At 34.9% G+C, this 25,189-nt stretch overlaps 1 protein-coding gene across 6 annotated transcripts in view; it reads right to left on the reverse strand.

Annotated features, from left to right (window-relative positions):
* Kyat (Kynurenine aminotransferase) overlaps positions 1 to 25,189 on the reverse strand; it is a 141,310-nt gene that overhangs the window by 105,952 nt on the left and 10,169 nt on the right. For 4 of the 6 annotated variants that reach the window (XM_090370503.1, XM_090370502.1, XM_090370505.1 and 1 more), the window contains exons 2-7: positions 22,730 to 22,886; positions 20,378 to 20,436; positions 15,273 to 15,423; positions 10,260 to 10,409; positions 8,832 to 8,918; positions 5,430 to 5,552 (exon numbers count right to left, since the gene is read on the reverse strand). In XM_090370503.1, the coding sequence (XP_090226629.1) occupies positions 5,430 to 5,552; positions 8,832 to 8,918; positions 10,260 to 10,409; positions 15,273 to 15,423; positions 20,378 to 20,436; positions 22,730 to 22,843 (684 nt within the window). In that variant the 5' untranslated portion in view covers positions 22,844 to 22,886. The remainder of the gene's footprint in view (positions 1 to 5,429; positions 5,553 to 8,831; positions 8,919 to 10,259; positions 10,410 to 15,272; positions 15,424 to 20,377; positions 20,437 to 22,729; positions 22,887 to 25,189) is intronic. The other 2 variants (XM_090370506.1, XM_090370508.1) reach the window with 1 other exon arrangement.

The following is a 25,189-nucleotide window of genomic DNA, read 5'->3' on the forward strand; positions in this document are numbered from 1 at the left end:
GGTTTTGTTAAGGGGAAGTCTTGCCTGACCAATTTGATTGGATACTATGATGCAGTCACAAAAGAACTGGATGCAGGGAATAGCTTTGATATTATATACTTGGATCTTAGAAAGGCTTTTGATACTGTTGCACATGGAAGACTGCTACACAAATTGGAGCAGTGTGACATTGGAGGCAAATTGCTGCTATGGATAAAGGGGTGGTTGAGGGGGAGAAGACAGAGAGTGGTAATCAATGGACACTGCTCATCGTGGACCAATGTTATTAGTGGAGTCCCTCAGGGCTCAGTGTTGGGTCCATTATTGTTTTCTGTATTTATAAATGATATTGATGATGGTATATCAAGCTTAATGTCCAAGTTTGCAGACGATATAAAGGTTGGCAGGGTTGTCAAGGACACTACTGACACTATGCTGCTGCAACAGGATCTGGAAAGGTTGAGCAGATGGGCTGAGAGGTGGCAAATGAAGTTTAACATTGACAAATGTAAAGTACTACACATGGGAAACAGCAATCCCAGAGCAACGTATCAACTCTGTGGTACTACACTGACAGTGGTAGAGAATGAAAGGGACTTGGGGGTGGTTGTGCAGGCAGATATGAAGTTCTCTGAGCAGTGCAGATGGACTGCAAGAGTAGCTCATGGAGTATTGTCAATGATATACAGGAATTTTTCCAGCAGGGATAAGGAGGTGATTATTCCCTTGTATAAGGCAATGGTCAGGCCACACTTAGAGTACTGTATACGGGGTCTGGAGGCCTCATTTCAAGAAGGATGTAGAGCTGCTGGAACGAGTACAGAGAAGGGCAACAAGATTAGTGAATGGAACAAAGGGGTGCCCTTACAAAGAAAGGCTTAAGTTTTGCAAATTACAGTGTCTGGAGACTAGGCACCAGCGAGGTGATCTGATAGAGGTGTATAAAGCCTTGAATAGTTTGAGCATGCTCAATGCTGATGGGATTCTTCCTCTAGCTCAGAATAATCACCTGAGAGGGCATAAATTCAAATTGAGGAAAGACAGATGTAGGATAGACGTGCAGAAATTTGCCTTTAGCCAGCAGGTGGTTGGTTGGTGGAATAGACTTCCATCCCTTGTCGTGGAGGTTGATAGCCTAAATAAGTTTAAGGCTCAGCTGGACAGGTATTTTGAACGAACAGAGGGGTGAAGTGGAAGTGGGTTTTTTTTTTTTTTTTTTTTTTTGGCTGATGCTGCATAAGCTTGCTTTCTTGCATCAAATGCCTCTACTAATGCTAATGCCAATGCTAAATTAATTGAAATAAATTCACTAAAATGACCAGAAGTAAGGTTAAGAAAAGCATGATTGGTCAACAAAAGAACAGATGGTAAGGAACTGTTGTATAATTCTACTAACTTAGTAGCATAAGGGTGAACCACTGGCAATTCACATGCATGGCTTGTGATTTATTCCATGGCATTTCTTCTAACTCGGAAACACTGCTAACACACTAATCACATAAAAGACTCTACCATTATTTTTTATTTATACTCAATGTTTATTCTTTAGAGATCTCACAGACAGACTGTGAGATCTCTAGAAAAACCCAGTGTGTCAATAATACTGTTGATAAAAAATAAGAGCTTGTTGCTCTTATTTTTTATGTAGCAAACAAAAACCATAAATTAAATAAACGATAAAACCTTCCCTGAAGTTACATTAAAAGTTTTCAAAAATAAATAATATATTAGGGATAAGGATACAAAAGACAGTGAAATCTTGAGGAGGATACTTATCCATCCCAGGACAAGTCTACTTTTACAAAGGGGGTATTACTTCTTGGACAGAATCATGTAGTTCCACATTTATAAAAGTTCCACAAAACAAACAACAATTCCACATAACAAACAGGCAATGTATGTTAATGGAACTTTCATATACATTTATATGTAATGTTTCAGAAATTAGTTAAAGTTTACAATAGTTTAGCTGGTAATCCAATATTGAAATCTGATAAAATTTTAAAATGTTGTGAAGGGATACAGCATGCTATGCAAGCTCAGAGGCTCCACAAAATGACCAGCTAGTTCACTTGTGCCACTAAAAAAAAATGTGGTATGGATTTTAATTTCAAAATTCTTACGATTGTTGGTTCTAAGAGGTAAGACACATTGGGCTGACCCCTGATATGAGTAGAAACAACCCAAGCACTCTACATAATATACTATACTATGCTTAGACATAACAGTTCTTTCCCATGATATATCTGACCATATGAACAATGACTTCCCTATTTGGGTATGATGAGTCTGAATAGCATCAATGGTTTGCGCAAAATTGAAAGAAATGTAAATACACAATAATACTATATTATATTAATTAATGTTTAACTTCTACATAGAAATGGCGTAGTAATCTTTTTACTACAAGATAAAAATATTCAATTTTTTCTTTTTTCTTTATTAATCTTTAATCTCATTAATCTTTTTATTACAAGATAAAATATTGTTTTCTAATTAGTTACATAAAGAATTAAATCTGTATTACTACATTAAAATCTTTGGGTCTGTCTGTCTAATTATCAAGATTACAGAAAAAGAAGAACCATGAAGTTTAATGTGACACTGCAGTATAATGGAATATCAGCTGCCTAACAAACAAGATTTTTTTTATGTAAACCCCAAACACGAGAGATATTAGAAACTATAGTACTTAGTACTGCGCTTGGGTTGAGAAGACGAAAAAGAAGATATCTGTTGACATTGGACTTGAACTTCTGTAGACTGTAATTTTCAGGAAATACGTATGAAGGAAGGTTGTTCTAGAAAACAGCAGATGAATGAATAAATGAGGAAGAGGAAAAGTTGGTTCTGTGAGTTTGAAGTTGGATAGTAAATGGATGTTGGCTGGTGGCAGCACGTGTTTGGACTGTTCTGAAAGAGAGAGCGGGAATTATAGAAGCCAATTCAGAAGTACAGTGCCCACAGAAGTATCTGTAGAAGAGGCATGCAGCAGAAACAGTATGTCTATGAGACAGCGAGTGGAGAGACTCTGTTAGAGATGAATCATTAATTAACCTAACTGCCCTCTTCAGAATGGAATCAAGAAGCCTGAGAGAAGTTTTGGGGGCACCACCCCAGATGTGGGAACAATATTCCACGGTAGGGTAGATTTACGATTTATACAGAGTGAGAATCTTTTGGAAGAAAAGTAACGCCGAGAACAAAAGAGAAAACCAAGTTTTTTTAGATGCAGAGGAAGCAATATTTGTAATGTGCTTGTGCCAAGAGAGACTAGAAGTCAGAGTAATCCTCAAAGGAGATATATCATTTTGCTTAGAAATCAGAGTGCCACCAAAGATAAGCATAGGAGCAGAAGAATCCTTTTTGCAAGATATAAGACAAGACTGAGTTTTAGAAGGGTTGAAATCAACTAAGTTGTCTTTGCGCCACTGGAGAATTACCTGAAGGTCGGCATTTAAGGAATTGGTTGCAGATTTTCGAGAAGTTGAAGCTGATTGAGCAGGGCAAGGTTTCTCAAAATGGAAAGTGGAATGCAATGTGCTATCATCGGAAAAACTATGGATAGGATTTCCAGTCAATGGAAGAAGGTCATTAATATACAAGAGGAAAAGATTGGGGGAAAGAACTGAACATTGGGGCAGACACCATTAGTGAAGAAGTTAGAAGACAGAGAGCCATCTACCATCACTCTCAGTGAGGGATCAGAGAGAAAACTGGATAACCAATTACAAAACACAGTTAGAAGCTAGTTTAAAAGACCTTTATGCCAAAACACGATCGAAAGCCTTTGAGATGTCAAGAGAAACTACTTGTGTTTCACCAAACCTTTCCATTGAATTAGTTCATAAATGGGTAACATAAGCCAGAATATCACCAGTGGATCGACACTGACGGAATCCATACTAGCGATCGTTGAATAGACGGAAGGTTTCTAGGTAGTTTAAGAGTTGGCGGTTAATTGATTTCTCCATTACTTTAGAAAGAGTAGAAGTAATTGCAATGGGACGATAATTGGATGGGAGGGATTTGTCACCCTTTTTAGGAACTGGCTGGATATGAGCAAATTTCCAAGCAGAAGGAAAAACACCTTTGGAATAAGAAAGTGAAAAAAAGGCGGCAAAGAATAGGAGTAAGTTCAGGAGCACAGGTTTTGAGAACAAGTGGAGAAATACCATCAAGGCCTGGAGCTTTCTTAGCATCAAGATTCATCAAAATCCTTCTGATATCCTTTTGACGGAAGACCACAGGAGGAATTGAATGGAGCGTGTTGGGAATGGTGGGAGGTGTTTTACCAAGATCATTAATATGTGAGTTGGAAGAAAAATGGGATGCTAGCAGGTCAGCTTTATCCTCGGCTGAAGTGACAACAGAACCATCTGGTTTGGACAGAGGTGGGAGCAGAGATGGGCAAAAGTTGCGGCAATAGCTTTGGCAAGAGACCAGAATGCTTGGCTACCATTAGGGCAAGAAGGCAAGTTTTCTACTCTAAGCCTGTTCAAACTCTAGTTTGGACTGGTTAATAACTGCTTTACAATTGTTATGAGCTTTGGTGTAGGCAGAAAATGAAACTGAAGAATTACAAACAAGCCATTTACGATATGCAACATTCTTCTCTTGAACAGCCTTAGCACATTTATTGGAAAACCAAGGTTTAGATAAAGGACGAGATTTTAAAGTGGAGTGTGGGATAAAGGATTCCATTCCTCCAAGAATAATTTCACTGACACGATCTGAGCAAACGTTGACATTAGAAGTTTTGAAACAGTAATCCGAACAAGGAAAAGAAGAAAAGAAGCCTCGCAGGTCATCCCATTTTGCATTCTTGTAATGCCAAACAACACGAGGTTGGGAATAGCCATGAGATAGGTTCCATTCGAGAAGAGACAATTCACCAAGTTGTGATCTGAAGTGCCTAAAGGACCTCTCACTTCGACCGTGTACTTAGAAGGGTTGTTTGTGAGAAAAAGATCAAGCATATTTGCTGTATGATTAGGATTGTCCGGTATTCTTGTAGGTAAATGAACAATCTGTGGTAGGTCATTAGTAATTGCAAAAGCCTCAGCATCTCGACCTGCTGGGTCGGTGTGACTAGAAAACGGAAGCCAGCTGGAGTTGTGAACATTAAAATCACCAAGGAAAATTACCTCACTGTTAGGAAAATTGGACTGGAGAAAGTCAAGTTGCAAAGAGAGGAAGTGCCTAAAGGACCTCTCACTTGTGCTATTCACATCACATCAAGATGTGATGTGAATAGCACAAGTTCACATTTTATTAGTTGTTGAAAAAAGTATGCTGTTACACAATACTACCTGCAAAACAGAAGAAAAATATGACATATGTCATATTTTTACTTGAACTTCTTATTAGCAGAGCAACAATGAAACAATACATCATCATGAGGATGTAGCTGAATCTTAATTAAAATATTTTAAAGGAAACTTTCTTACCTTTCCAAGAGGATTATGAGGAGTGTTCACAATGATCAGTTTAGTTTTATTATTGAACTTGGAAGCTAATTCTTCAGGATCAAGAACCCATTCACCACTAGACACTGAGGTTCCAGTTTTTTTCTGTTCATAAAAATAAAAAAATTAATTAATTATCTAATGACATTCTTGTATAGAACCATGTAGAATCATAACCTTATATTTTATGCACGCATATGCATATCACAACACAGAACTAGATAATACTATGCAAGCCTCCGAAATAACTTAGTAACTTTACCGCAAATTCTATCCATGAGGGGGAAAGAATGCTTTAGGAATCTTCATTGTACTCCTGAATTAGTCAGCCTCAAGTGGGGATTCAGAAAAGCTTTCACTTTTTTAAGTGAAAAATCAGAAAAAAATCTGGTTTTTCACTTAAAAAAAATTAACATTGCGGGGTGCAATGTTAATTCTTTAGTAACATTGCAGGGTGCAGCAGATCTGGCACTCCTTGGATGACATTTGACCTTCCACTGGTATCAATGGGCTAGTCTAGAGGTTCTCAAACTTTCTCAGTTCATAGTGCCCTTATTATCTCAGTAATTTTTTCATGGCGCCTGTCCTTAATGTCTCAGTAATTTTTTCATGGTACCCCTAGGTCAAAAGAAATACCTAACAATTCCGTTTATTAAGCAACTAGGTCCAAACAACTTAATAAGAAATGTTGAAACTGTGAACTATCTCATGCTAGTAGTTTGCGCGGTGTCCAGATGTCAAGTATCACTGTTTCCCTTGAAAATTCAAAATATCCCGCGGCACCCCTGTGAGTTTGCTGCGCCGCCCAGTTTGGCAACTTCTGGCCTAGTCAATGCCAACAAAAAATTCCCCATACTATGATACCATCTTCAGATGCTTGGGTTGCTTTAATAGGGCAAACAGGGTCCATTGTTTCATAAAATTCTCACCACACTCTCTGCCTACCATCAGTGCGGTCAGATGAATCATGATACAAAGTGAATCATGATTCATCTGACCACATGACTTTCTTTTATTGTTCGACTGTCTAATCATGACATCCTTGGCACCACTGCAAGCCGATTTTTCTGTTTTCTCTGAAACAAGTGGCTTTTGAATAGGCAGGCGAGTGCCAATATCCAATTTCTTCAATTCACTGTGCATGGTAAGGGTTGAAACAGGGCAGTTCTAGGCTTGGTTGAATTCTTTGCTGCATGTTCTTTGGATGTTTCAAAGGCCATGCTGCCCTCTGAAAAGCGCTGCATCACTAACTCAACTCTGGAAGGCTCTGTCTAGTGTAGTTTATCTTGAGGTTTTCAAGGTGTTAAGAGCATTTATAAATGGCATTACATAACTTTTTAATTATTTTCAAGATAGTCCCCAGTTTTAAGGATTTTAAAATCCTTAAAATTCCCCATAAATGAAAAAAAAAAAAAAAAAAAAAGCAATAAAGTAAAATAAAAAAAATTGGGAAAAATGAGCAAAAACTGATTGATATTCACTAAAACTAGTGGTAGAAAATAAACTATTTTGGTTCCCATATTATGGAATGGTTGAAGAATACATTTCATGTAGGGAACATATCAGGACATTTTAAAAAGAGATTTGGGAACAAGGCCTGTCATGGACAAATTCATTTTACAACTTCTGCCAGAGAAAAAGAAACAAAATAGCAGTTTTTAGCTAGAAAAGAATTAAAAATTATCCACAGTGGCCCAAAGTGAGACAACTCTATAACTTTTTTCTGTTCCTTAACTCTTTGCAGTCCCAAATTATTTTCACTGTTTCGTGTAATCAAGTTCTAAAATCCAAAAAGAATGACTACTCAAAATATATTCAAAAATTATTTAATTTTGAGTTTGCACAGAGCTAATATATAAAGCTGTGTGATAAAATATTTATAAACTCCACAGACCATTTTAAATGCCATTTATTTCTTGAAACTTTCAAAATCTGGCAATCCTATTTTCCTGGAGCATAATTCACAATACAAAACTGTTTTTTTGTCTCCACTTCTAAACACTTCTGCCACTACATACTGCATGGTATTTGGATTCTCATCTCTCATCACAAAATGAGGATAGACATACAAGGTATCTTCCAACTGAACTTGATAACCTTTTACTAGAAATAATGGACATTTCCTGCCAGCTACTCTTTTCAAAACTGGAATTTTGAAAAGGTTCTTTTGAAATGAATCTTCCACCCTCATTAATATGAAACTATTTGCAACTAAGACCTCTAAAACTCAGAAAAACAACTTTCTCCACCATCTAAGCAAAAACAGTACCTTTAATATTGTGAAGTAGTTTTTGGATGAAATGAACCATGATGCTTGAGGTGAGTCAAGACTCAAATCAATGGTAAGCTTTCCAAAATATGGTAGAATATCTGACACATAACCTATTTCTAGTCAGCTAAAATAAATACATGAAGGTTCACTTAGTTGTCTTTCGAAAGTTATAACATTTGATTGAAATTCTACCCTTAAAATCAATAGTACTTTTCTTGTCTAATGCAATAATTGTTCCTGAAGAAAAATGTTTACAAAATTTCTCATTCAGATCACCAAAAATATTTTTTACTTTAGATTCCCTGTTTGGAATTTCTTTTGTTTTCTATTTTGTTGGTGGGCAGAGATGCAACATTCAAAATATATACAGAAATCTCTTCCTACTAAATACATTCCTGAAAAATTCTATCTATCCATTCTTTAGACAAGTATTCCTTTATATTAGTAGTTTTCATTTAGTTCAATGTTAACACCAAAAATGTCCTTAATTCCAAATTCTGAATTAGAAAGTTCCAACAATTTTTCAGTTTCTTCGTCAGAAAGGCTGTTATGAGTTGTTCATGCTATATCTAAATACTTCACTTCTAGCGCAGAGTATAAGATATGCTGTGACTTCTAAAATGAAGAAAAACAACCTGCTTCTGTTAAATATTTTATGTAAACATTACTCCAGTTTTTCACATTGTTTACATGGAGTTTAAATAGATGGCAGTGAAATAATTATGACAGCAAAGTAGGGAAAACAAAATTCATAATTACACGAAAGGAAAAAGTTTTGAAGATGTGAAAACAACTAAACAAAATATGATGGTGAATCTTTTGGCAATTCTGAAATTGAGCTCAGAAAAATAGTTGAATAAGCATGTATGTGTTAAAAGTGTTTTAGTAAGAAATCTCAGTTTTCATGGATTCCGTTTCAATATTTCTTGATAAGCCTTGTATTAAGGAAGTTTAGAATTAAGTTAGTTTCACCCATCATTCCACATAACAAAAATACAAAACTTTGTTGTAAGGGACTAACTTCATGCATCTCTTTCCGATTCCATAATAAGTAACTGCTAAGAAGTATCTGATACAGTTAAAAACTTTAATATTAATATTTTAAAACTTACTGGCTTAAGTGGAACAAAGACAGGCACACCTCCAGCCATTCTTGTCATTGGTTCATAGCAATCGAAGAATGGTTCAATAATTATCACCTATGTAAAAAGGTTAAAAAATATTAAAAGTGAGAAATAAAAAATGATTATGTGCAGAGTAACTTTTTTTGCAAAAGTTAATGCTATTCAAAATAGCTCTACAATATAGCTGATGCAACGAAATATTAATTTTAAGACATTAAAGGAAGCTTAGATTTTCAATGGTACTACCTTAACACAAATAAGGGATACCTCCAAATGTAAACTAAAGTAATCAAAATTTCAATGTTAAATTGTTTTCGTGTTCAATGTTAAATTATTTCATAATGGAACTACCATTACGAAAAAATAAAAATCAATGATAACATGATGAATAATAATACTAAATTCCATGCTTTTAATATTTACTTCCGGAATCTCAGCTAACTAGTGCAAATTTTCAGATCATACTCACTGCACAATACAATACAATACAATTCACTACTCACACTCTCACAGGTTATTGGCCCAAAACAAAGGAAGCCACATACCAGTGCATTTACCATCAAGTTAAAAATAAGGAACAGAAAGGATGCCAAATTATTTTTGCTTTAACACATTCATGGTGTGTCAGCATCCAAAAAAGTTTGAAAAGCACTGAGTTATGATGTGATGTGCCCTTTCTAGTGTAGTGAGATATTTGGATCTGTGTTCATTGAAGGTAGTCATGTCTGAAGTCTACCCCACTGTATTTTTTCAGAATGAGTTATTCCTTTTCTCACAAATTAGAGCTGATACCAATGAAAACCTAGTTCCACAGTGCCTTACAGAGCACATATTGTGCACATTTGAAGAAGCAACCTAGAAACAAAGTACTGCTAAACACATTTCCTGGTGTTCATGGTGGAGGTTTCCTTTGGCCACCTCTACTGCCCAATTTATTATCTCTATGAGAATCTCTCAATAACAAGGTTCTCAAAACTAATCATACAATTGACAAATTGAAACAACAAATATAGAAAATTGAAAAACCATTTTCAACTTTCACAAAACAGAACATAACAAAGATATTTTACAATGAGAATTATATTTCCTATGGGTGTATAATCACTTTAAATAATCAGCAAGGTATGTTTTTTTATAAGCACTTGAAATGGTTTGATAAATAAAATTATGCCAGCAGTGAATCTCTATAACACAAATGCTTCATGAATATACACATCAAAAGTAATAAGATTCTACAATGATATGTTTTAAATTGTGTTCATGGAATATACAAATCAACCTTATATTTTGAAATTAAGTTTAAAAATTTTTTTAAATCCATGGAAACTGCTGCATTTAGTGAATAAAAATTATGTTTAAAAGCTTTTAAATCATATGATTATCAAACTAATGTTAAACACAAAATGTTGTACTTACTTCATCTCCAGGATTTACAAGACCAAAAATAGTACAATAAAGGGCTTCATATGCTCCTACAGTAACTAAAATTTCTTTCTGAGGGTTTATGGCTCGGCCAGTTAATTTGGAATATAACTTGGATAATGCATTGATCAACCGTGGGTGACCCTAATTAAATAAAATTAAAAAAAGCACAACTCAGAAACATTAAGATAAAGTTTACAAGCTACATAGATATCAAAATACTATGCCATTTTCACACCATTTCAAGAAATACAACTCAGATTCTTACCTCATTTCATTTTTCCATGTGTCACCATATTCTTTTGCCATGCACAACTTTCTCCATTTCAATCATTTTGACAGTCAGTAAAAGTTTCCATAGGGGTTTATTTATAGCACTTCAGAAGAGCACTTCCTAATGCAATTGCTTAAAATAATGGTTCCCCACCTGACATGCTTCCACTGGAAACTGAATGATATGCAGCAACAAACACAAAAGGTTGATCAAAAAAGACCAAGTCAAATTAAATTAAAAATATGTTTAATTGAACTTCTGATGGTTATTCCTTTTTTGACATAACTCCCATCTAATTCAATATACTTGTTCCATCTTATCAACCATTTTCTAAATACTTCAGAGGTTTGTTTAAGATACTCAGAGTGGCATTTATTTACTCAGTATCTGATGGAAAATGGCAACCTTTTAATTCACTCTGAAGCTTAGGGTGAGTGAGTGAACAAGTGATTTTGGTTTTTATGGCACACGAATGACTAAGGCCATGACAAGCCAAGTCCAATATTTAAATATGCTAAAACAAAAGTTATTTATAAATACGGTACTATATCAATACGTACAAATAGCTAAAAAACAAGTAAATTTAGATAAAAATAGAATCAGGTAAGGAAACAGAAATATACACAATGTGTATTAAAAAAACATTTAAAACATATACAAAGGTTTGTAATTTTAAAAAAATTAAAAATTCCTGATATATCGTCTTTGTTAGGTAAAATCTGGCAGGTGTACAAGGCTCAGTCAGACAGTTAAAAGTGCTAAAACAAACAGCATCACATAAGCAGCATCATATTTTGTTACATAAGAGATATCCAGATTCAATTTCTCTTTATTACAAGATTTTTCATTTATTTTATTTTAATTTTCATTATTATTGGTTCCCTCCTCCCAATTTAAGGATTCTTCTATTACATGTTAATTTTATTTTTAACTAACTTAAATTAAAAATACTATGGGGAAAAAATTAATCAATTTTTAATTGATTTTTTTTTTTTTTTTTTTCATAATAGTCCTTGGAGTTGCTTTACTCTAACTGGGACTTACAAAAGAGGACAATCTGCAGATCTAAGAATTCTCCATAGCTTTCATTCTTTGTTTCTTAACTTAGTAAGTAGTATTGTATTATGCAAGTGAGATTTTCATAGCACAAGGTCACACTTCTGAGTCCAGAACAATGGCAAGTTTTAGGAATTTTTGAAATAATATGTCTGTTAAATTTTTTTCATTCAAAGAGACTTGGTTTTTGATGAGATGAGATCCCAGAAGATAAATTATTGCTATATATTCTTGCTTTATCCCTCTTTTATACTGTATTTTATTTTGTAGATTTTACCAACTCCAAAAGTTCAAACTAGAAGAGACAAGGTCTCTGTGCACTTTTGAAAATGCTTTACAAAATATTCCTTATAATTACAATGCAGTGTAGTGTATAATATATATAATTATAATTCCTGAATATATCACCCTTTCAGATATACAGTGATGCCACATAAATTGTATTGCTATAAATTTTCTCCCAAAATGAGCATTACAATTGAAATAATTGTCCCTATAGCCTCAAATTTGTTAAAGACTGAAGTAAGATGATTATGCATTTATTGAAAATAAAAAATAAATTTAAATTAAATTAATTTACAAATAATCACAGAAATACACTGCAGGCCATATAAATGCCTTTCATTGTGAACAATGTTTAAAATTATCATTATATAATAAGATGGAAAAAAATATACCAGCGGCAAGTAAATATAATTGTGATACCATTAAGTCTTCTACAACAGATATTAGTATTTTGTTGGCCCCTCACAAGCTCACTTGAATTACCCCTCACTTGAATTACCACCTTGCACCTGTCTGGCATAGAGTGTATCAGATTCTTGATATAACTGTGCTTAGTTCATGACACCAGACATGAATAATAGTTTCCTGCAATGTTATCTTGCTTTGATGGCTTCTTAGCAGCAATTTTCTGTCCCATAGCGCTCCAGCAGTTTTCAATTGAGTTCAAATCGGGACTATTTCCTGGCCGTGATAAGGAGTGGATATTGCAGCCTTGCATGAACTTTACCTAAAAAAATAAAACAGTCAGTGTTTGAAACAAATTATATTAAATAATTATGAAATGGTGTACTAAACTTACATGAAGTGTAGCAAGGTGCAGTATTGTAAAATACAATTTTCTGTTCCTTACAAGAGGTCTCTGATGATAGACAACAGAGTTGCCTTTAAATTTTTTTGTGTAGCAGTCACAAGCTTTAATTACAAAACCATTTAGAAAATGTTTTCTGCCCACTCTTTTGCTCATTATGCATACCGAAACCATTTGGCCCCAATGGAAATTTTACTACTGATTGAATAGAAGCAGGGTGATAAGTTTTGTTAGCTCTATTCCAAATGTAGCATATAACATCCAATACATGGAGGTTAAATTTGGATTCATCAGAGAATATTAGATTCTCATTGTCCAATTAGTATATTCTTCGGTCCTAGTTAGTCATTTTTTTCATCATGCATTTTGTCAATAAGGGCTTCTTATGAGTTATGCTTTCAGATAACTCATTAAAAGTCTTCACTGGACAGTTCTATCACTTGCAAGTTCTATCCAAAAATTGTTTATCCCAGTATGTTACTTCCACATGGGTTTTAGCTCTGTGAAACTTGCATGACGATCACAGAGGAATAGACACTTCAACACACTATCCTATGCAGCAATACTTTTCTGTTTCAGTCTGGTTGCAAATTTTCTTTTAACACCTCCAGTCTCTTTTTAAGTCTCTTTTTAAGTAACCTGGGCACAGTAGACTGGTAAAAACCTACTTTTGTAGCAACATGTCAATTAGAAAAACCCTTCAAATCAAGAGCAATAATTACAATTTTCTTCCTTGGAGTTAACTGAGTGTCCCATACTGCTGATGAATGAGAAGTGAAGATAGCAGTTAGCAGATGCTTTTATAAACAAGATGATGCAGCACCACTAACATTAGAGAATAATGATGTAATATCAAACTAGTTTTACAGGATGAATATAACAATGTCTTGAGATGACAACTTTATCTACAGAGGGAGTTATTAAGGAAATATTAAGGAGTAATGCAAATTATATGGCCATCACTATTTATATATTTTATATTACTTTACATATTTATTTAGTTAGTGGACATTACACTATTTACTTCAGCTTATATTTTAACGGTCACCTAATACTTCTTTTGCAGCTTCAATGGTATATGCCTGCTTGGTTTTTACTTGGAAATTAGTTTATATTATATAATATAGGGTAGATATAATTAAAGTGTAATACTGTGGCCACCTAACAAAACATGAGTTATCCAGCAATGAAATTTGTAAAAGAAAATTATTTCCAATCAGGGTGCATTTGACAATGCATATAGATATACAGCTGACACACAGCACAATTTATCAGGAGTGACAACAAAACTCAATGTGATAGCCAACAGTACTGCAAGCATTCTGGAGCACAGTCAATGGAGCCTGAAGCATGTCAAAGTGAATGTTGGCAACGTATCTTGTGATGTTTTCCATGAAGTCTGCATTACAAGGTATGGATATTTGATAATCCCCATCCATGAGATATCTCTATAACCAGATATCACAATGTTAAATGTCTGAAGAGTAGGGCAGCCAAGCTATGGCAAAATACTGAGAGATGATGTGTTCATCATCAAATATAGCCCAAAGGCAACTGTTTCACTGGTCGCACAATGTTGCACTAATGCTCCACCCTACATAAAAACAGTTGTGTTCAAACATTTCTCCCTAACTTCCCACCCCATTCTTTTTAAAGAACCATTGTTCTCAAAGAAGAATGGACCAATTATGGTGGTAACATCATTTAAGCACCAGTAACAAAGTGTACATTTTGTGTAGTACTATCAGTCATAGCAACAATAAATTTTGGGAGGGATAACAAGTCAATTTCACTTGATTGACTATTCAAGTTACCTAAAGAGATTACTGTCATACTCTTTGCATTTGTGTTGCTTGTAATACATCTTCACTGTCATCTATACTTTACCAATAGTCATCTTACACCACACAGACTCAATGTACATGTGGACTGATCAGATTCTGGGAATGATCTTATCACGGTCAGTCACTTTTGACAAGAACTTCACTTTTCCTTCATTCCTTCCTATATCTCCGGTACACACTGTAATCAAATTCTTTATCTCTGGATGGCACCATGTCTAAGTTAGCCTACAATATCAGCATTAGTTGCACCTAATCACAATTTCAAATTTGCTTGTTTTGTTTATAACACTCCTGGAATTACTATATATACAGGTTAAATCTTGCATTTGATTACTGTTTACTATCTTGACAAGTCCTTTGTAGCTACTCACAGAAGTTTTGTCTTGTCGTCTGCATCTACTTATGATTTCCTTTTCAATAAAATTATTTATATTCTGCTGACTTGTGAACACAAGTCCAATTTATCCACATTATTACTGAAGACCAAAGAAAAAGGTGTGTGTTCATGAGTAGGCAGAATTGGTGGTTAAAACAGAATATTTAAAATAATATATTCTATTTTAGCTATCAATGAAAGAATACTGTTTGTTTTGAAATATACAGAGCTGCTAACACAATTTAATATTTCCTACATTCCAAATTAAAACCCTACTTTTAACACTGCAATATCTCTCTCACCAACTACTATCTATCTGCATTTTGTCTTTCAAGTCTCATAGTATCAAATACATCATACTCACAAAGCCTCTAGTATATTGATTCAACAGTACATTGGAACTAGTTGCAGCATCACATAGGGCCTGAGAGATATGTTCTGGAGCTGCAAAGTCAGGAAATCCTTGGCCTAAGTTAACTGGTTTATATTCTAATGCAAGTTGAATAAATTCCACCCTAGGAAGCAAAGAAACATACATCTACATAAGAATTAACTTACATAAGAAAAAAGTTATTTACATATAATGGCTACAATTAAACATTATATGTTGATTCACGATGGCCATACAATCCAGTCATCTTAACTTCAGCTTTCATAAATAATATGTTGATTACCAGTCTGATTGGAATTGATTTTATCAATATTTAGCAATATATACAGTGGTTAGTTGATTAGTTGTTTTTAGTACATTGACTATGTTGGTTATAGTTCATCAGTTCACATGGTTTTGAACACATACTGTGTCTAAACAAGAATATGCCCACGAGGTGATTTGAACTCTTCCTGTTGCTTTATATAGGACACAGGATATATAATTTCCTACTTAAAACTGCAACTTCTATGTAAAACTGTTTGGACGTTTAAATCTTTATACAGGGTGATTATAAGCCTTTTCCCAACTTCAAAAATTAGTTAATATAATTACCAATAGGCAACTGTGGGATAGAGAAAAAAAAAAAGGAATGGAAATGTAAACTTATTTTTGTTGATTAAGTCATTTTTGGAAATTAAGTTACAGTAGAATCCGGATAAGAAATTCTCGCATAAGATTTTTCCTGTGCTGATTTAGTTTCTTAAATCCCAATTTTGCCTCTATATATAATTGTAACGTATTATTTTCCCACTTAAGAAGTTTGCGGGGAAAAACGTTTTCCCACATAAAAAGGTTTGTGATAAAGAATACAGCGTATTATTATAATGACATTTCCCGCTTAATACGTTTTTTAAATATAGAAATTATTTATTTTTAATATTAAAAATATTAAACAATATAAACATTTGGTAATCAAAAGTTAGTGCCAAGCATCATTTAGTTCATAGTCAACCACTGAAGTAGGTGAAATGGTATCGTTATTGATATATGTGTATCTCATATTGTCAGTGCCATCACAACGAGTTGCCTTGATACTGCACTACCTCCAATAAGCAATGCTTCGCCAATGGAGAAGACTAATGTTACTTATTCTTGGCAGATACCAACCAACCCTGGGTGGTGGGGTAGTTGTGAAGGCATTCACAATATGAGATATAACAGAAACAATGCCATTTCACCTACTTCGGTGATTTCCTACGAACTAAAATGACGATTGGCACTAACTTGTTCGATTAGTGAATTTTCTGTAGTCAGAGGCTTTCAGTGCTTCAATCTTTTTAGTACTATATAAACATTTTTATACAAAGGGTACTAGGAAAGTTTTGCAATATGACGCAACAATGAATCACAGGAAGCTGCTTGTTGCTGCATGTTGAGACATGTTCATACGTGCATAGTAGCTGCCGCGCCAAGTCGATGGGCTCAGTTATTCATTAGTAGTGAGAGTGTAAAGTGCTTGCAATGGCATCGTGGTCACGAAATGAGATAAGGACAGTTTTGCGGTATAATTTTGTGCGTGGTTTAACCATAGACCAGTGCTTAGAAGAAATGACTCTTGCACTAGATGATGACTGTCCACATCGTACAACGATATTCAGGTGGTATAGAGAATTCCGAAGGGGAAATTTCACTCTGGAAGATTCTGAGAGGCCGGGAAGGCCACGAACGTCACTTACGGAGGAAAACGTTACTGCTGTGAGGAAAATGCTTGACGAAAACAGGCGAGTGACCTACCAACAGATAGAGGATACTTTGGGCCTAAATGCACCAGCAATTCGTTCGATTCTGCAAGATCATTTGCACGTGAAGAAACTTTGTTCTCTCTGGGTGCCGCATCAACTGACTGAAGAGCAGATGACACGACGTGTGACTTGGTGCCAGGAGATGTTAAAAAAGTTTGATAAGGGACAATCTCGGTATGTGAACAACATCGTGACAGGTGACGAGACTTGGCTGTACTATTACGATCTGCCGACCAAGGCTCAAAACAAAGTTTGGGTCTTTGATGATGACGACACACCCGTAATTGTCAGAAAATCCCGATCTGTAAAGAAGAAAATGATAGCTGTATTTTTCAAATCGAGTGGAATTGTGGAACGTGTCGTTTTGGACACGCAGAAGACAGTCACAGCTAAGTGGTATACTGAACAATGCCTACCTAAAGTCATTGGATCTATGAAGAACCTGCAGCCAAAGTCAAGAATGGACACCTGATACCTCCATCACGAAAATGCTCCAGCTCACCGCGCCAAAGCCTGCACCGAATATTTGACCACGACAGGACTGAAACTTCTCGAGCACCCCCCCTACAGTCCAGACCTTGCTCCCTGCGACTCTGCACTGTTCCCGCATGTGAAAATGCAGCTAAAAGGGAGGCGGTTTTCCAGTGATGAGGACCTTCTACGGGCTTGGGACAACGAGTGTGCTTTACTCCCTAGTGAAACTTGGCAGAACTGGTTTAAAGATTGGTTTTGGAGGATGGAGAGGTGTATTGAATGTAGAGGAAATTACTTTGAAAAAATTAAATAAACAAAGCTGTATTGCAAAACTTTCCTAGTACCCTTTGTATAATGGAAGTGATATATTGCAATTGTTTTTATCATTATCCATAATTGGATATGTCGATCATGTTAAGAGTTAAGTTCTGATGGTTGTGAACAGTTCTGAATTAGTTAGTGGACTGTTGCTCTGTCTTATTGTAATTGTGACCTTTTAAGGTGTGTTAAAACTCCAAAGGAGCTCATTCTTCCAACTTGGTAATGAGTTTAATGAACAGAATGTTAAGAAATTAGAAATCCTCAGTTTAAAAATGTTTCCCATATAGACAGAGTAAAATATTTATAAATTCTGAAATAGTACTTAAAAATCATCTTTAACTTATGTATGTGTATCTTTTCATTTTTATTTGTGTAGTTAATATTTCATACCCTTAGGTCATTTTCCCTTCTAAGAAGTTTTCCCGCGTAAGAAGTTCTAAATCTCCAGTCCCTTGGAAAACTTCTTATCCAGGTTCTACTGTAATTGTAAAATGTTATTAGTAATTTAATAACACTTCAGTTAATATTTACTTTACAAAATGTTACAGCAGGTTACCACTAGTTAATTCTGTTATGTGTCTCCTACTTTATTCTCTAATGGATGACAGTACTAATTATTGATAGTAATTTTATATCTGGTACTGCCATCTGATTCCTGTCATGACCCCTGGAATTAACCATTATTTACCAGGGGCAGGATGTTTCAATGCATGTTGGAGGGTAGCACATTTCTTGTTTTACTGAATTTCACATCAATTAATGTTCACTTTTCATAAGAAAAATTAACATTAACTGATGTGAAATTCAGTAAAATAAGGAATATGTTACCAAATATTATGTGTAATACTATTTGAGATACTACTAATACATCAAGTAAAAGCAAATCAATACCACTTTAAAACATTTTTGCTACTAAAAATTCATTTATATATGCATTTGTGAGTGTTAAATTTCTTAAAGTGAGAAATTAGTAAAACATCATGCATAAACTTTGCACTGAAGGGGAATAAAAATCAGTATAAATACTGCTGGTTTCATTTTAATGGTTTGAACATGTACAATTTCATGTACTCCAGGACACTGCTGTACTATTATTCTTATTTGTTAAAAGATTTAATAAGATTTTTTAATATTTCAAAGTATACATATAATAAGCATTTAAAATAACACAATCACTGGAAAGTTTATTATGAGTATCACACCTTCAACGTGAAAAATGAATGTATCGTTGTGTGCCAGTAACTATCTGCACATTTAGGCTGATATAAACATCTCTGGTTGTTGGATTGGACTAGGCTGTGTTGTTCTAAACAACCCAGCATAGACAGCTAAGCAACAAGATTCAGTATATGATTTCTATAAATTATGTGTATACTATGATCAGGTTTGTCTCATCATGGGTTTATGAAGGGGAAGTCTTGTCTAACTAATACCTTAGTCATGATGAGTAGGTCATAAAACAGTTGTTTTTCATATAGGGCTTAATGACACAAGGGCTACTGAGGCCAAATTGTGTCTGTTTATTTACAGGCAACATAAAACAGTTGGATGCCAGAAAACTGTTTCATACCTGAGAAATAGAATGAAACCCCAGGTACTCTAGTAAGGATTATTAAAGGTGCTTCAGGACACAAAACAGATTTAGGGATTAATATACAAATCTAATATTAAGTTTACCATACAGTGTAAGTAGCCAATTAGGAAGGCACATGGTGTCATATTAATGACATATCAAACTTTTTAAACAGGAAAAAAGGATGTAATTATTCCTCTATATAAGAAATAGTGGGATCGACTGCACAAAAAAAAAAAAAAAACCCTTTCGATCTTATGAAGTAACAGAAGTCTGAATTCACAAAGTTTACCTTTGAACAGCATGCTGAAGATCGTTAGAATAAATTACCTTTCAAGGTAGCTGAGGTAGAGTCCGGTAAATTTCAAAGAAAAATTAGATAGTCACTTTTTGTCAACAGAAAAAGTATGAATGATTAGGGGATTTTTTTTTTTTATTTGGCAATGAAAAAAAAAAAAAGACTGCTTCCTTACATCACTTAGCCATTCTAATACTAAGAACTATTAACTGGACCATCACCATTTTTTTTTTCAAGACAACAATATACAATTTCAGAATGACAATACTGCTATTCATTGCAGTGGTGCAGTTGTAAATGAATTGAGGAACACTGTAGCAATGCAGCATTTTTCATGACTTTGTAGTCAACAAATCTCATTACTAAGAATTTATGAAATGCCTTTGATAGTAGTAATAAATGAAATTATTTAATTTTGATCACATCATGACAAGTAATTGTATTAAAACAAAAATGGCATAAATTTTGTCTTGTGCTTTCCAAGCACTGGTAAAGTTCATGCCATTATATGTACAATAAGCTCTTACTAGAAAATGAAATTAACCAATCTTATTCTCTGAGAAAGTTTCTACTATTTTGGCTAGTATAAACTGTTTTTAACAACAAATCATATTTATTTGACACTTACCAAACACTTTCTTGCATTCCACTTAATCTTTTTGCTGGTCCATGAGAAGTCATAATTGCCTATATGAAAATTAAAATATATTGTTAACTAATTTATTCATTTCTATTAACTAAGAAGCACTGTTAACAATTATATCAGGAATAAATCTAATAGTTATTTCCTACAGTAAATGAAAACTTGACTAGCCTTTCTCAGATGTTTTTTTAGTGGTGCTTGCACGAGTAAATCAAGAAATGGAAATTAGTGAGAAAATAATCACTTCAACCTGAGTAGAGTATAATCTGTCTTTAATTTCTTAAAGGGTTATAGATTATTCTCAGGCATTTTGTGGTACTTCATGTAACGCTTATATAGTGAATGCCTGAAATGCTGTCCCTATTACATCATCAGCCTCACATATCAAGACTTGGTAAGTAAGGATTACAATAATCTGTAACCCTTTAGCATTAGCATTAGCATTAGTAGAGGCATTTGATGCAAGAAAGCAAGCTTATGCAGCATCAGCCAAAAAAAAAAAAAAAGAAAAAAAAAAAAAAAAAAAGTAACATAAATAAATAAAAATAACCACTTCCACTTCACCCCTCTGTTCGTTCGAAATACCTGTCCAGCTGAGCCTTAAACTTATTTAGGCTATCAACTTCCACGACAAGGGATGGAAGTCTGTTCCACCCACCAACCACCCGCTGGCTAAAGGCAAATTTCCGCACATCTATCCTACATCTGTCTTTCCTCAATTTGAATTTATGCCCTCTCAGGTGATTTTTCTGAGCTAGAGGAAGAATCCCATCAGCATTGAGCATGCTCAAACCATTCAAGGCTTTGTACACCTCTATCAGATCACCCCGCTGGTGCCTAATTTCCAGACACTGTAATTTGCAAAACTTAAGCCTTTCTTCGTAAGAGAACCCCTTTGTCCCATTCACCAATCTAGTTGCCCTTCTCTGTACTCGTTCCAGCAGCTCTACATCCTTCCTGAAATGAGGCCTCCAGGCCTGTATACAGTACTCTAGGTGTGGCCTGACCATTGCCTTATACAAGGGAATAATCACCTCCTTATCCCTGCTAGAAAAATTCCTATATATCATTGACAATACACCATGAGCTACTCTTGCAGCTCGTCTGCACTGCTCAGAGAACTTCATATCTGCCTGCACCACCACCCCCAGGTCCCTTTCATTCTCTACCACTGTCAGTGTAGTACCACAGAGTTGATACGTTGCTCTGGGGTTGCTGTTTCCCATATGTAGTACTTTACATTTGTCAATGTTAAACTTCATTTGCCACCTCGAAGCCCATCTGCTCAACCTTTCCAAATCCTGTTGCAGCAGCATAGTGTCAGTAGTGTCCTTGACAACCCTGCCAACCTTCGTATCGTCTGCAAACTTGGACATTAAGCCTGATATACCATCATCAATATCATTTATAAATACAGAAAACAATAAAGGCCCCAATACTGAACCCTGAGGGACTCCACTAATAACATTAGTCCACGATGAGCAGTGTCCATTGATTATCCATTGATATTTAAGAAATTAAAGACAGATTATACCACACAGGTTGAAGTGTTTATTTTCTCACTAATTTACATTTACTAGTCCCCCCCCTCAATTTATAACAAAAAGAAAAGAGTTCAGAATACACGTCAACTTCATTAATAGCGGGTTCCTATGGTACTTTTTAAACTTTCATTTCCCTGATAATCAGAATGGCCTATTTCTACAGAAAAAGGATGCCACTAGCTAATGTCGGATAAATACTATCCCTACCCTTTCACATGCTAGAAATTGAATAAAACAAAAAGTTCACTATTTGTAATTCATGATGGTCACTTCTACTTTTATCTAATTTTATCATAATGGCTTTAGCAGACTGCAATTGCCCAAAAAGGTATACATCAAGGCCTCGCTGATGAAGGCACTCATTTTTTGACTTAGAGTATATTCCCAACTTGCCCTGATATATTTTGATTTATCTGACTTTCCAGTTTGTAGGAACCCTATTGTAATACCCTAATTTTTGGCTTAGTTACATAAAAGGTTTCAAATCAAGGACATAACAGTTCAGAATTATTCTTTGCAAATGTTCTAAAAAGTAAACAAATTTTTGTCATTTGTTTTAAGTTTGCTCATTATGATCTAGATTGCATACATGCAATATGAAAGAGTTATTAATATGCTGACAAAGTTTTGCACAACTGAGTTTCTTCAATAAGAAAATAAATGTTTAAAAAAAAGAAGAAAGATGAAGACAAGGGGGACAAGTAATGTAAAGAGGTGTGAAAACTACTACTTCTACAACAACAATATCTACCATACTAACACACTACAACTTAAACCCAACCTAATATTTTACCTCTTGTTTTCTGCTTTGTGTAGAAGATGAAATATAACATCCGGCACCACAACTACTAGATAATCTTTTAACTTTATATAACCTCCCAAGTCCAAAAGTCAAACTTCTGAACATATCCTTTGACAAAAATGACAAGCACAATCACAAAAGCACATATCTGTAAAAAAAAAAAAAAAAAAAAAACGTATATATACAAACTGAAAACCAGAAGCAAGTATACATACACTATATGCAATAGAAAACACAAGATCTTCATATACAATATAAAACCAAACTGTTCCTTCAGGAAAATTTTGGTCTTATACTGTCAATCCTATGCTGTAGTTTCTATACCTATACCAAAATAAAAAATAATTTAAGGAGCATATTTAACAATGCATATTATTATTATTATGGCCGAGCATACACTATATTCATAATACATACGTTCTGTCGGTAAAAGTGTGTTCAGGGACCAATCTGCATGTTGTGTGGGCTGAAAAACCTGGAATAACTTTGGGGTGGGGGAGACCAGCTCTGTATGTCTCAGATTGGCTAACTACAGCCTCAAATGAAGAGGTCATTTAGTGCTCTACTTTTTAACTAATTCTTATTTTTAACAGTCTTTCTCTGAGGTATCAAGATCACTGGACTCCTCTCTACTTGCTTCATTCAATGAGGGAATAAGCACCATCTCTAATTGAAGAGATATTTTTAAATTTTTGATATCTGAATATCATCTTTCTTTGTATTTAAGTCAGACTGCCCTGAATTGGCACCTAAAGTGCCATGCCCTCACTATAGTTGTGGTCATTTACAGAATGAGGTCATTGACCCTTCTTCCCAACTGTCATTGTCACTCCCCTGTTGTCTTGCCTAGTTTACCTGCCACCTCTCATCACACTTACTACACTGGAACTGTCTGTGACTAAGATCAGTCAACTTAAACATAATTTCTCCTTCTCTTACCAATTTTGGGAATATAGAATATGATGGTAAATGTGAACCTAAAGCAATATCAATACTGTATCTGTAAGTCTCACTCTGTTACCATGTACCTTAGTTGACAAACATTTCTGTAATTTTTGTATAAATAGTAGCCTCTGACAGAAAAAAATTTTGGTCTTGTCATTTTTGCAACAATAATAAAATGCCAAAAGGTGAATCTTCATGTTAAGATCCCCCACCCAATCATCCTCGGCCACCAAATGATTCTCATATCAAGATGAAAACCTCTACCTAAATAACTACCATAGTGAAACTCTCTAAAGTATGTTTTCAGACACATACAACTATAACCAGCAGTCCCATGCTGTAGTTTCTATTATGAACAATTCACTTCAAAGCAAGTCTTCGACTATGGCCACCAATGGAAATTTTCAATGTCAGTATTCTCCTCTCTTGCTCACTCTGAGAGATTTAACTGATCTTATAACCACAACAATTATGACCAGTCTAGCAGATCCATTGTTTTCACTCATCACAAGACCAACTTTCAGCTATCAGAGATTTTCTGGCTACTTTCTCTCTTTTGCTCCTGAAAATCAGCATATTAAGGTGAAGAATTTCAATTTAAAAAGACTTCATCCAGAAAGTATATAAGAAACAATTAACAATGCCCAATTCCAAAAATATTCAGACAACTAGCAGTTCTACAAATTTCAGTACTAGTATCACTCTTATTGAAGACCTCCCTACAATTTCTGCAATCATAGTTCCTCGAAATCCCATGTAGTACAGCAGAATGAATTTTCTAATCTTCTGACTACATGCATGCTGGATACACTACAGCTCCCCCCCCCTCTCTCTGTTGCTGAACACATGTGGAAAGCAACTACAGTACTTCACCCATTACTGAATTTGATCTCTGCATTAGTAGTATTGACTCTAAAAAGTCATGATCTACAGAGCAGGTACACTCACCTATGCACAAGCAGTATCTAACCTAAGCAAAAGCATTTCCAAGAAACCAGTGGTTGGTGTTGATTCCATAACTAATTAGTCACACAACAATTCCTCACTTTTTACTGTTGCAGCTTCCCCATTATAATCGACCCTTCTTCAACCAGCAAAGTCTGGCCATCCCTTATCATTAGCACCACAAGCATAATCTAGTAAGGGTTATCTAACACTTCACCACAAATGCAGCTACTAGAAACCAAGTACATCACTACAGTTCTCACTAACATTGGAATTTTTGACTTTAGATTGGGCCATACAACAAAGAAAAAAGATATAATATAAAAAATGTTTTTGATACTCAACACTTTCTGTGGAACGGGGCATTAAAGCTTAGCTGAGTGGTCAGGAGCGAGAGTGCAGTAGCACATGCTCCTTGAGTAGACTGGGGTTCAAGCCCCTGACTGCTAAATAGGGTCGATTTGCCAACCTGCACTGGACCAGTGAGGCAGATTATGGTCCATTTCCCTCAGCATAAATTGTTAAGGAGGCTTCCATCCTGCAGTGAGTTGATAATGGCTG

This window comes from Mastigoproctus giganteus, chromosome 3 (assembly GCF_048544385.1).
Source record: "Mastigoproctus giganteus isolate SK-2022 chromosome 3, ASM4854438v1, whole genome shotgun sequence".
In the NCBI taxonomy this organism is placed as follows: domain Eukaryota; kingdom Metazoa; phylum Arthropoda; class Arachnida; order Uropygi; family Thelyphonidae; genus Mastigoproctus; species Mastigoproctus giganteus.